The following is a 13,192-nucleotide window of genomic DNA, read 5'->3' on the forward strand; positions in this document are numbered from 1 at the left end:
TAAAATATGATTTTCTCTTTTTATAATTTGACGTCAAAGTTAACAGAGGCCTTAAAGGGTACACTTACCCTATTATTGAATTATTACTTTATTCATGTATAATTAAACAGTTGTCAGTTCCTCTGAATACTTTTGAATTAAAAATCAACTTGGGTTTACATCACAAAACATACAGACTACAGAGGTCGGACATTAAAAGACAAGTTAAAACATTTGTAATATACATCTCAGATCTAAAACTGCCGGGCACTTTTTGCTCAATGTGTTGTTTAAATTCTCTTGTTTATTTATTCAGTCACTGGTTATTATTTATCTACAGAAACTGTGTTCATTCAAATGTAAGAGTATGTGAATGATTGAATTTAAAGATATAAGTGAATATGAGAGTCTTAAAGGCCTTCTGAAAGCGAGGATAAAAAAATCCATAGATCAAAGGATTACAAGTAGAGTTAAAATATGCAAACCAAACTAAAGCCTCAAAAACAACGCCTGGGGTCACAAATTTAAGGAAAGGGTCGACAGCAGCAGCAATAGAAAAAGGCAGCCAGCAGAGAAAGAAAACGGCCATAACAAGAGCCAGAGTTTTAGCTGCTTTTCTTTCTCTGTGTGCAGAGCTTTGACTGTTAACACCTGTGGTGGTCACAGACACTTTCTCTGACAAAACCTTTGCATGTTTTTTCACAACATTGAATATGATGATATACAGAGAGCTCATTATAGCTCCTGGAATAATAAATGACAAGATAAAACTAATAAGTCCCCATTCTTTGTTAATAAACACAGCACAAGCACCAAAACAAATCATCTGTAATATAAGAGTTTCCATACCAACAGCAGTCACCCCTGTAAATACAACCGAAAAGCTGTACACAAATGAAAAGATCCATGTAAACGTGATAAATACAGTCACAGTGTCGTTAGTGATCCTCATTTTGTACTTCAGAGGGTCACAGATGGCCCAGTATCTATCAATAGATATTAAACTAAGATGTATTAAAGAAGACATACAGAAGGTCAAGTCCAAGCTAGAATGAACTTTACAAACAACATCTCCCAAAAACCAGCAGCCCTCGACAGATCGCACCATACTGTAGGGCATCACCAGTGAACCCAGCAGACAGTCACACACAGCCAATGACTGAACGATCAGATGAGTTGGAGACTGAAGCTGTTTGAAGTGAGAAATGGAGATGATGATCAGCAGATTCCCAAAAACTGTCATGAGGATTATGAGTAACATTATAGCATACATTGCCACTTTAACTCCAGTGAGACGATGAGCTCTAGGACAAGAGTCTGAATGTAAAGGATAACACAGGAGAATATTCTCAGTCTCATTGAAAGACATTGCATCTGAGGGGACTTTCTTTGTACAGTAATAATAAACAGACAGCCAATTAGAACACAAAGTTTATACAAAATAATTCTAGAAATTACAATATGGTTGAGGGAAATATATAAAGAAACCTGAACATAAATACAGTACATGTCTATTCAATCTAACTCCCCAAATAAACTTGATATAGCTCAGATGTGTTAATTTATACACATAAGGTCAGTTCTAAACCCCTCCCCACCGGTATACGTAACTAACTGATACACAAACATTGTGACTCATGAGATTAGAATTTATGTTATCTTATATTATCTGTGACTTGATCTGATAGCGATCTGATAGCATAATCAAAATGGGGTTTCTGAAAGTCTTATATTTTTCTGGCTCCCCCTTGATAAGTGTTAATAAGATTAATGTTAAAAATGTAGGTTATTATATTGTTTTTAATAGAAACAAAAGATTTAAGGGAAATGTATATTATTTAAAACTAAAATCTAACTTTAGGTGTTTTTCATTGTATTGTTCCCAGTGTAGTTTAGGCTAGTTTAATTGTTGAGCCACTAGGTGGTGCTAATCTATATGTTTGAAAGTAACCTCTGACCTAAAAGGGACAGTAAGTAGGGTTTCAAGTGTTTTGTAAATCAAAATCAATGTCTTTATTCATAAATATGTCCTCATGGGTGTCAAATGACCTCTGCCAGTGATCTGACTTTTCTTTGTAAGCTTAGAATTTCTTCTCTTTACTTACATTGAACGGGTAAGTCCAAGAAGGCTTCCATGTCATTCCGCCATACTGATAATTTATAATAGCACAGAGGGACAAAAAAGCACTAGCCTACCAATGCGTTTCCACAACGCGTTTGTCACGGAGTGACTTTTTAGGGTGCGGAACTAAAGTGATGGAGATTGGTTCCGCCCGGACCGAAATCTCCGAACACCAGTTACTTCCGGGGGAAGAAATCAGGGCTTCATTGAATACAGGTGCATAGATGAGCGTGGCGATTGTGGATTGGACAGTGAGAAGAGAAGGAGGAGTATAAAGAGAGCCTCAGAAGTTTCAGATGGCGCAGTTTATACTAGCCGATCCGGTGAGAGAGTTCGAGTGTTTGGGCGAGTATAGGGGTAAGGCGGCGGAAGCCATTATTGACTGGGCGAAGAAGGATTTAGGAACACAGCGATTGAGCTGAGTATAAAAACGTTGAATGATTACCTGTGTAATACACCATGCAAACGTACAAAAAATTCTGAGAGATTGCAAACAGGAGTATTCACCGGAAGTGTCACCGAGTGAGGCCATCCGGCGAGTGATACTTGATAGTGGGGAGATTACCCGGCAGCTGGAAAAAGAGGAGACAAAGGGCTAGTGTTACTGCCGTGTGTGAGTACCATTAAAGCATTTAGTCAACATAACATCGGAAAGTAAATCATGCAGTGAGTTCTGTGAGTCCCAGCATAACATGTGAGCGGCCCCACGGTCGCGAGTAGAGGAAAACGCAGGGGTGTTGCGACGGTTGCATCTCTGACCCTTCGCTGCATCAGTGTCCAACGAGTCCCAGGAGGAAGCCCCAGTCAGTCGTGGTTATGACCCTAATTCACCTAGAGTGTGTGGAGTGCAGTGGGTGAGTCTTTGTCCTTGCCGTGAGTGTATACACTTGAAAAATTGCAGGGTCGTGCTGTGTCTGTGTCGTCAGTGACCACCTCTAGGCTGGGCGAGCCCTGGTGAAGGAAGTGGATGTTGAGGCTGGTGAAGCGAACATCCATATTCATATGCCATTCGCAACATCCTGAATTTACATCCTAAATTTCCTTTCCTACAGAGGCGGTGGTGAACTAACGAATCAAGTAAGAACTGTGTGTATAAAGTGGAAAGTATTCATATTGAGGAGTTTTGGCTGCTGTAGGAGGAACTAGCTGTGTGGATAATATTACCTGTTGTGGAGTCTTTTCAAAGGTTCGCCACTGTCTAGATCTCATGCCTTGTCGGTTGGAAGAGAGTTGCCAACATTGTCATGTTCAAGAAACCAATTTGAAATGATTCAAGCTTTTTGACATGGTGCATTATCCTGCTGGAAGTAGCCATTAGAGCATGGTGGTGATAAAGGGATGGACATGGTCAGAAACAATGCTCAGGTAGGCCGTGGCATTTAAACGATGCCCAATTGGCACTAAGGGGCCTAAAGTGTGCCAAGAAAACATCCCCCACACCATTACACAATCACCACCAGCCTGCACAGTGGTAATAATGATGTATGCATGTTCTCATTCTGTTTACGCCAAATTCTGACTCTACCATCTGAATGTCTAAATGCTAAATGCTTTGAAGCAACTGCCATGTGATTGATTGATTAGATAATTGCATTAATGAGAAATTGAACAGGTGTTCCTAATAATTCTTTAGCAGGGCTGCACTGGTTGCACTGGTGTGCCTAACATTTTTTCTTAGGTGCACCAGCACAAATGTTGATTGCACCCTAATTTTTGACTGCATTGGATTTATAGTTCACCCAAAAATGAAAATTCTGTCATAATTTACTCACTCTCATGTTGTTACAAACCTGTATAAAAGTCTTTGTTCTGGTAAACATGAATGAAAATATTTTTAACCAAACCATTCATGAGCCCCACTCACTTCCATAGTATTATTTTTTCCGTGAATCATGCTTGGTTTGGTTATTTACATTCCTCAAAATATCTTGCTTCTTGTTTATCAGAACAAAGAAATGTATACAGGTTTGTAACAAAATGAGGGAGAGTTATGATGACAGAATTTTCATTTTTGGGTGAACTGTCCGTTTAACACTGCAAGTTTAAACCCTTTTGGTTTAATACAGAATATAAACATGTAGGCTATTTTATAATTTTTATGTTGTCATTCCATTCTCCTTATACGAGTCATTCACAGTCCTGTTTGATAACCCGCATCTGCGCGATTAAAATAACACTTGACCCGTTATCCGACATCAGCATCAATTTATTTCATTTATTTCATACCCGCCCGTTTGACATAAAGACTGCGACCGACCGCACCGCAAATTGTAAAGTAAGTAGAAACCTTTAAAGATCTTCATGCAGAACATTGACAAAAATAAGCACAGGACCATGATTGGACAAATATATTATCATTTAATGTAAAACTTTATGAGGGTCGGCAGATTGACAGCTGAGCGGTCAGCAGTGTTTGAACACTCATAAGCGCTGCGCTTATATTTATACCGTATAAATTGATGATATGATTGCAGTGATTACAAAGGAATGTCCAAAAAAACTTAAGTAGAATGTTAAATGTATAAAGTTTAATCTCTCTTTCTCGCTGCCCTGCGTAATCTCGCGCCGGTGATGGCATGATACGCGTGATGAGCTTGCATCTTGCATTACCTTAAATTATGGTCATACAAATAAAAGTAAAACAACATTCAAAACTGTAATGGTTGTTTAAATGCTTTTTTAAATGGGTAAAAAAGTTGTTTGTGCTGCATAGGTTTTGGAGCGCGTCACACAAAAAGTAAACTTATAGGTTTTCGTTTTGAATTCGTTTTGTTAATTTGCTAATTATTTAAGTAAAACACATTTCATGTAGGCTTATTTATTTTATTTTATTTTCACCAAATAAAGACATAATCATCATGTTTTATTCATTTTAATGCTTTTTGCGCATAAACTTAACCATTGGGGGAATTATTTATAAATAAATCAACAACACAAATCAAGGAATTGACTTATTTCTCTATTTTAGACAGTCTGGCAGGGCAGTAATAGTGATACAGCAAACACTGAAAAGTTTATAGGATTAGATTTGGAAGTAAGATTATGAAGAAAACAGCGGTCCTGACTCCTGGCTTTTTTCTTTAAATTGGGCGCACACGACATTGCTGTTCAGGGTTACGTTCAAATAATTTTCTTCAAAAGAATTATGCTCTGGCTCTGATTTGATTGTAAGAGGCTCATTACCCAATTCCGTCTTCGGGTTTGGACCAGGGCTGATGTGACGGGAGGTTGATGTCAGAGGATTGGTTATGATCTTTGGACGGATCAGGCATTAACTTAACATTCTTAACAAAAAAGTTGTCAATCGTTCTTTTCCTCTTCTCTTATCATCCGCGGCTACATCCACTCTCTTTATCTGATGGACCAAGGCTACTTTTCTCTCTGTCTGAGTGGAGCGCACACGCATTTTTAAACGTACACACGTAGATCTGGACCATGGCTTTTTCCCTCGAACTCCTGGTCGACCTGATATTTTTTTAAGTCGCACCATTGGGAAATTAGGTTGCATGTGTGACCAAATTGGTCGCACTCTCGAGCCCTGTTTAGGTCAGTGTATAATCTGTATTGAAGTAAAGAGAGAACAATTCTTTCCTGGCTGAGCTCATTAAAAGACAGAGAGCCTTAGCCTACAGCGACACTGGAGCCAGTGTTTACCGTGACAGTGTCATTATCCCAGAGTAAGAGCCATACAGAAAGTCTGACCAGGTATATGAGCTGTTGACGCAGTGCTTCGCCCTGGGGGTCCTCATGAATATCAAGGGGGATATGGACTCCATCTATACTCCCGCCGCTGAGGGTGAGCATAATTGGGTATCTGGATATATAAACTGTATAAATGAAGATGTCTGCTACCTTCGCGGATTTGGTTCAGCTCTCCTTCATCTTTGTATGTCCTACCCAACTCTCCTTAGTCTCCACTGGTCCCACCCAACTCTCCTTCATCTCTATTGGTCCCGCACAGCTCTCCTTCATCTTCGCTGGTTCCACTCAGCTCACCTTCATCAACTGAGGCATCTCCAGTCTCCGAAATGATCCCACCCTGCCTCCCACGCCCTCCTTCTCTGTCTATGCCAGCCTGTCCGGCTACACTCTGTCTGCTGACATTTGAAGACACGTCAGCTTAACCTCAGCAAGCCAAAATCAACAGGGGTGGTGTTCCCCATGTCTCAGCCTCCAGTCTTTGAGACACGACAACACCTCAGCCCTTCAACCAATCAACTCCACCTTGGCTCTTAGCTCCCTTGTCTCCACAATAGACTGTCATCTCCACCAAACTCTCTTGTCCCTCCAGCTCTGCCTTGGTTGGGACTCCACTTCTCTGGCTACACCTCATCGATTTGTCCTTCTGGCTCTGTTGGGCTCCTCCTTTCTTCCAATATCACATTGGTCCTCAGTCACTCAGGCTCCGTCACAGTCTTTCAGATCCCCATCTCTGCCTCAGCTCCACCTTGGCCCTCTGGAACCTCAGCTTCCCCCTGGCTCTTCGTCTTCTTGTCTCCATCCTGGGCCCCTCTCCCATCTGCTCTGTCTAATTCGTTCATCTACCTGTCATCGTTCTTTCCAACCCCACCATAGATCCTGCCACAGTCGACTCAGCCATAAACATCAGGCTGGCTGTAGTTCTGGTCCTCTCTCTGCTCAAGGCCCCATCTACCCTCACTTTCCACACTCCACTTTCCATAATACTTTGCACCCCATCATTCATTATTGTCATCACCTGTTTGCAATTATCTGGACACTGTATACTCCACTGTCTTTGTCATTGGTCGGTTCTTGTCTATGTAACATTTGCATATGACATGACTGTGTTACATGTTCCCGTGGTTAACATGCTAAATATTATTAAAACTACTACATTGTTCATTGTGTTTGAAATCATGCGCGCTGCATGGTCTGATTGGTTTATGACATTAAATAACCACAAAATAATATGCTTTTAAAACTCTCTCGTGGCAGGCAGCAGTATGTATTTGTGCTGCACGTATCAGAATCAGTGTTTCGCAATCCAACATGGTTAGCGTGCACATCTGAGACCACCTCTGCAAAGTGTTCCAGAGTGTTAGCATACCGCAGTGAAGTAAAGTGACTTATTTGCCAATGTATGGTAACCCATCCAGTAAGAAGTGGTCAAGAGCACCTCAGTTGCAACCTGCCGACATTGAGACTGGATCTGACAACATTTGGGTTACAAGCCTAACTCTAACCACTAGGCTACAACTGCCCATAAACTAGGCTATGACTGTCCATAATAACCCAGTCAGAGAGATCACAAGCCAAACGAAACGTACTTTGGGGTCAAGTGTATTCTGAGACACTATGCAAAATGTGAGACAGGGGTATAAATACACACAACTATTGAGTGAACTAAACAGGACAGTGTTGTGAAACAATGAGTAACCAAGAAAACAGAAAAGGCGCTAATGAAAAAAATAATCAACTAATAAACATAATAAACTATCTGAACAGGGAAACACCAGAAACTGTGACAGATACACATGAGCAAATATCTATTATGTATTGGTGCTACAGCATTTTTTATTATATTTCATCCCTACTGACGGCCAAAGGGGGTGCTTAAGCACTGAATGATCCATCTCGCGCATGCGCAGGTCGAGTGTTTATACCAACAAAGTCACCCATGACCACTGATGCCTACGGAGAGTCTATAACTTCCGGTGACATCAGAGGATCTGTTCCTTTTCATCTTCTCGATTCGCAGGTTGTTTTTCTGAGCTAGCAAAAGACTAGGATATCGCTAACTGTGTTTCATTCGTTGCTGGTGGCCTTGTGACATTTTTTTGTCGGAGCAGCGAGTTGCTTGCCCTCCAAAGGCCGCAACAGAATCCACCGAGAGGTGAGTTACAAACTTTATATATAACTGCTTGTTGCTTGACTATTGTTTGGTGCATTTGTTGGTGACGGCTGTGTTTTCGCTCCCTCTCCTGGCATTTGTAACCTAACGATACGGTTTATATTATTGGATTCATCTGCGGGTGCTGCCTCAATTTATTGTATATTTGTTGTAACATGGACGCGTTTTTGGTTGATTGTTCAACTGTGCTCGTGTAGTTACTTCGTGCCAACTCGGTTGTGCTGGTTTATTTTGTTCAATGTCTTTTTGCGCTTTAACTGCGCTTTGTGTATTTCGTACCAACTCAGTTGTGCCAATTTTTTGGTTTAACGTTCGGCGCTTAACTGCGCTTGTGTATTCGTGCCAACACGGTTGTGCCGGTTTTTTGTTAACCGTTTCGGCGCTTAACTGCGCTTTGTGTATTTTGAAACAACTCGGTTGCACAACATTTGCGGTGACGGCTGTGCTTTCGCTTCCGCTCCCGGCACCTGTACTGCGTTTAGTGTCTTATTTTCGTTACCCTAAGCTGGTGAAGGCAGTGCTTTCGTTCCCGTTCCCAGTATATTTGTGCCTCAGTGACTAGATTGGTGGCATCATTCCCCCTGAAGCTAATTCTTTTTTCTTTTTTGCTACATTTGTTGGTGAAGGTTGTGCTTTCGCTCCCTCTCCCAGCATCTGTACTGCATTCTGTGTCTTCGAACATTTAAAAGAGGGTCTTTCTGACGACCCCTGCATGAACTGTGGTATCATGCCTCAGGCAGTGAGGGCAGCTAGACTGGCTGAACTGTTGGGCTCTACTTCGTCACTTGGACATTTGACCCCAGCCCAGAGACTGGCTCCAGATCAGACTGGGCAGTCTAAACATCAGGCTGCTGAGACCGCAGGCCCCACTCCTGCAAAAAAGGCTAAAGGACCCCGGCTTGCCTCCAAAGTGGACCAACTAACAGCGGAGCTCAATACTATGAAGTCCCTTTTCCTGGCTTTCCAGTCCAGGACTGGAGCAGAGCTGGCAGATGATTTTTTTCCTTCGGCAGCCTCCTTGGAGTCAGGAGGACGATGTGCTTTCCGTGGCAGCGTCAGCTGGCCAGTTTAATGAATATGAGCCAGAGGTACTTCCACAGATGGGAGCCTCCCAACCTTCTGGGGCCGGCTCCTGTTCTTCAACCCATAGCTCTACTGGTGGTGTTGAGGACTGCTCATTCATTCGTATGGCTCTAGCCTGTCTCCAGTTAGACATGCCGCAAACTCAGCCGGCTCCGGCCAGTGCTTTTTTCAGGCGTGTCCCAGCCTCTGTGAGCTTTATTGCGCCCCCATCGGAGAAGTATCTGAGAGAATTGTAGGCATGTTGGAGTGATTCTAAGGCCCTCTCTCATGCAACGTCCGACGGCCGGACTCTGGCAGCCATGCAGGATGCACAAAAGTTTGGATTGGACCGCATGCCAGCAGTTGAGCCGACTATAGCGGCTCTTATCATCTCACCTGATGAGGCTTTGAGGCCGGATGCTAGGTGCCCTCGTCCCCAGTGCCGGGTTACAGATGACCTGCTCTGTAAGCCTATGATGCAGGGGCTCGCATGGGACGCATCGGTAACTCCATGTCCCACCTGATGCTCGCTTTGTCAGCTTCCCTGCAGGAGACTGAGTTAGATGCCTCTGTCCACAATTTGCATTTGCATTGATGTCTAGGGAATTGGGGCGGTTGTCGTCTACTCTTGTGCAGGCTCGCCGCCAGGTATGGTTGGCACAATCTCCTCTCACTGAGGCCTGCAGGAGACCCCTCCGCAGTGTTCCGGTGGAACCAGGGGAGCTGTTTGGTTCCGCAGCCCTGGAAGCGCTTGAATGCATGGTCCAAGCCGGACGGACTCGACAGCAGATGTCCGGGCTTCAAAGGAGCGTTCCGCCTCCTAGCAGGTCTAGAGGTCCTCCAGCTGTCCCACACTCATCCACAGGCTCACCCCAGGGGCTACCTAAGGTCTCTGCGCCCACGTCCACAGCCTGCTCAGCTGCAGGCACCGACCTTTCGGGCGCCTGGAACTGCCGTAGACCTGAGGGGTCTCAACAGGTTCCTGAAGGTTTTGAGGTTCCACATGCTGACCACTGCAGAGGTACTGTGTACAATTGCCAAAGGAGAGTGGGTTTTAGTTGCAGTCAAATGCAAGGGCGCCTTCTACCCGGGCGCAGTACGGGAACAGGTGGCAGCTGTTGACTACATGGTGTTCAGACAGGAATGTGGACCCTGTGCACTGTTCAGTTCCAAAAATTTTAGAGTTCCTCCAGTCACTCCTGGATGGCGGCCGGTCCCCGGCTACCTTAAGGGTATATGTGGCAGCCATTTCCTCTCGACATGCTCGGGTGGATAATGACACAGTGGGGTGTCACAGATTGGTGTCCCTTTTTCTGAAGGGTGCATGGCGGTTACGCCCCCATGAGCACAATGCACCCCATCTTGGGATCTACACCAGGTGCTCGATTCTCTATGTTCACCTCCCTTTGAACCCCTGGCTCAGGCAGAGCTGAATTGGGTCTCTATTAAGACTGTATTTCTCCTTGCTATCATGTCAGCAAAGCGTGTTGGGGAACTCAATGCGCTCTCTGTGAGTGACTCATGTTTGAGGTGGAACTCCGATGGCTCGGGGGTTACCCTGTGGCCGAATTCAGCTTTTCTCCTGAAGGTTTTGTCATCATCAAAACTTAACCAACCTATCCACTTGGCGCAATTTACTCCCCCAGAAGGGGAGGACAGATTACAGCTGCTGTGTCCCGTACGGGCTCTCAGAACCTACGTGGTCACGACTGCGAGTATAAGGCAGTTAGACCAGCTCTTCCTCTGCTATGGTGGACCTAGGAGGGGCTGTGCTCTCTCCAAACAGCGGTTGTCTCATTGGGTGGTGGATGTAATCACCCAGGCATATAAACGAGGTGGTCACCCCCTGCCATCCGGAGTGAGGTGCCACTCTACCAGGGCGTTCTCAACTTCATGGGCGGCCCTGCGCGGCATGCCCCTGGAGCGCATCTGTGAGGCGGCATCATGGGCATCCCCAAGTACCTTCTCCAGGTTCTACAGGGTGAATGTCGCCACCCCCCATCCACTGGAGGTGGCCCTGTTGCCGAACTCTGCGCTCTCCTCTCAATAAGGTACGTGCTAAATTCCTCGTGACTTTTTTGGTATGTGTCATCCAGTGCTTAAGCACCGCCTCTGGCGGTCAGTAGGGATGAATGGAAGGAGAGTTACGTATGTAACTACGGTTCTATGAATCCCGGATGACTGCCAGAGCGTTCTGTCACTCAGAATCCCTGTGTACTCTTGAGAAGATTCTGTAGGAACAGATCCTCTGATGTCACCGGAAGTTATAGACTCAGGCATCAGGGGTCACGGGTGACTTTGTTGGTATAAACACTCGACCTGCGCATGCGCGAGTTGGATCATTCAGAGCTGAAGCACCGCCTCTGGCGGTCATCCAGGATTCATAGAACCATAGTTACATACGTAACTCTCGTTTGTAGGTCTATCTAAATATAGTTGTAAATTAAAGTAATAATAAGGTAAGATAAAAGGTTGGTAAGGTGAAAGCCGATAAATGTCTGTTACCATTAAACACTTTCATTCAGGGAATTATTAAAATGTTTGTAAGTCGAGGGATTTGTCATTGAAAAACATAAGGTGATCTTAAATGGTTACACGGTCAATAATGGTGAAAAAAAGACAATACATATAAAATATGCTTACAAAGACATGCAAAATACTGTGGACTAACCATCATAATAATTTTCATTGTGACCACATTGTGTTAAGTGTTTTCATTCAAGGTTAGCTTGTGTTGGCTATAGTTTACATGTCTTTTGTGGCACAGTTTCAGGAGTTAATTTATGAAAATAATCTGCTTTACAAAAAATGTATGATGTATTTTTTTGTAAATGATTCTAAAATAAATAACAAAATATTTATTGTTTGTAGTTTACATGCTTGCAATCTCTCTATTAGTAAGGCTATGGTTAGATTATCAGATTAGCTGTATGCACAAGATAATAAATAAATTAAAATCGCAATGTTCATACACAACAAAATACATATACATATAAGTAAAATCTATGCATATATGAAAAAAATGTGTTTATTTCTGAAGGGTCCTGAAAAACAAACACAAAAAGGTCTGTTTTTGTGTGAGGACTGAGACAGCATCTACATGAATGGGTCTAACTCAACATTGCCAAATATCAACAGGCATGAAACAAAATGTCAGGAAACTAAAAACATCACTATATTTCTTAAAATAATCAGCAGAATAAAATATGATTTTCTCTTTTTATAATTTGTTGTCAAAGTTGAAAGTGGAATTAAAGGGTACACTTACCCTATTACTGAACCATGACTTTATTCATGTATGATTAAACAGTTGTTATTTCCTCTAAATACTTTTGTGTTAAAAATTAACTTGGGTTTAAATGTCTCATATCATGAAACATGCAGATTATTGAGGTCAGGATATTAAAAGACCAACATTTGCATCTCAGATCTAAAACGGCCTGATACTTTTTGTTCATTGTGTTGTTTAACGTCTGCTGTTTATTTATTTAGTCACTGGTTATTATTTATCTACAGAAAAACTGTATTCATTCCAATGTCAGAGTATGTGAATGATTGAATCCACAGATATAAGTGAATATGAGAGTCTTAAAGGCCTTCTGAAAGCAAGGATAGAAAAATCCATAGATCAAAGGATTACAGGCCGAGTTAAAATATGCAAACCAACCTAAAGCCTCAAAAACATCAGCTGGGGTCACAAAATTTAAGAAAGGATCAACAGTAGCAGCAATAGAAAAAGGCAGCCAGCAAAGAAAGAAAACGCCCATAACAAGAGCCAGAGTTTTAGCTGCTTTTCTTTCTCTGTGTGCAGAGCTTTGACTGTTAACACATGTGGTGGTCACAGACACTTTCTCTGACAAAACCTTTGCGTGTTTTCTCACAACATTGAATATGATGATATACAGAGAGCTCATTATAGTTCCTGGAATAATAAATACCACGATGAAACAAGTTAGTCCCAATTCTTTGTTAATAAACACAGCACAGGCACCAAAACAAGACACCTGTAATATAAAAGCAACAGCATTCACCCCTGAAAACACAATGCTAAAGCCGTACACAAATGAACAGATCCATGTAAAGGCAATAAATACAGTCACAGTGTTGTTTGTGATCCTCATTTTGTACTTCAGAGGTTCACAGATGGCCAAGTATCT

At 42.8% G+C, this 13,192-nt stretch overlaps 1 protein-coding gene across 1 annotated transcript; it reads right to left on the reverse strand.

Moving 5' to 3' along the window:
* Nucleotides 1-328: 328 nt before the first annotated feature.
* On the reverse strand, nt 329-1,348 carry LOC129429957 (trace amine-associated receptor 3-like). The gene has a single exon (XM_055186961.2). The coding sequence runs from the start codon at nt 1,346-1,348 to the stop codon at nt 329-331; it is 1,020 nt and encodes a 339-aa protein (XP_055042936.2).
* Nucleotides 1,349-13,192: the final 11,844 nt, after the last annotated feature.

This window comes from Misgurnus anguillicaudatus, chromosome 18 (assembly GCF_027580225.2).
Source record: "Misgurnus anguillicaudatus chromosome 18, ASM2758022v2, whole genome shotgun sequence".
Lineage (NCBI taxonomy): Eukaryota > Metazoa > Chordata > Actinopteri > Cypriniformes > Cobitidae > Misgurnus > Misgurnus anguillicaudatus.

Excerpts from the sequence above, each read along its gene's own strand:
- LOC129429957 (XM_055186961.2), bottom strand. The coding sequence starts at position 1,348 with ATGTCTTTCAATGAGACTGAGAATATTCTCCTGTGTTATCCTTTACAT.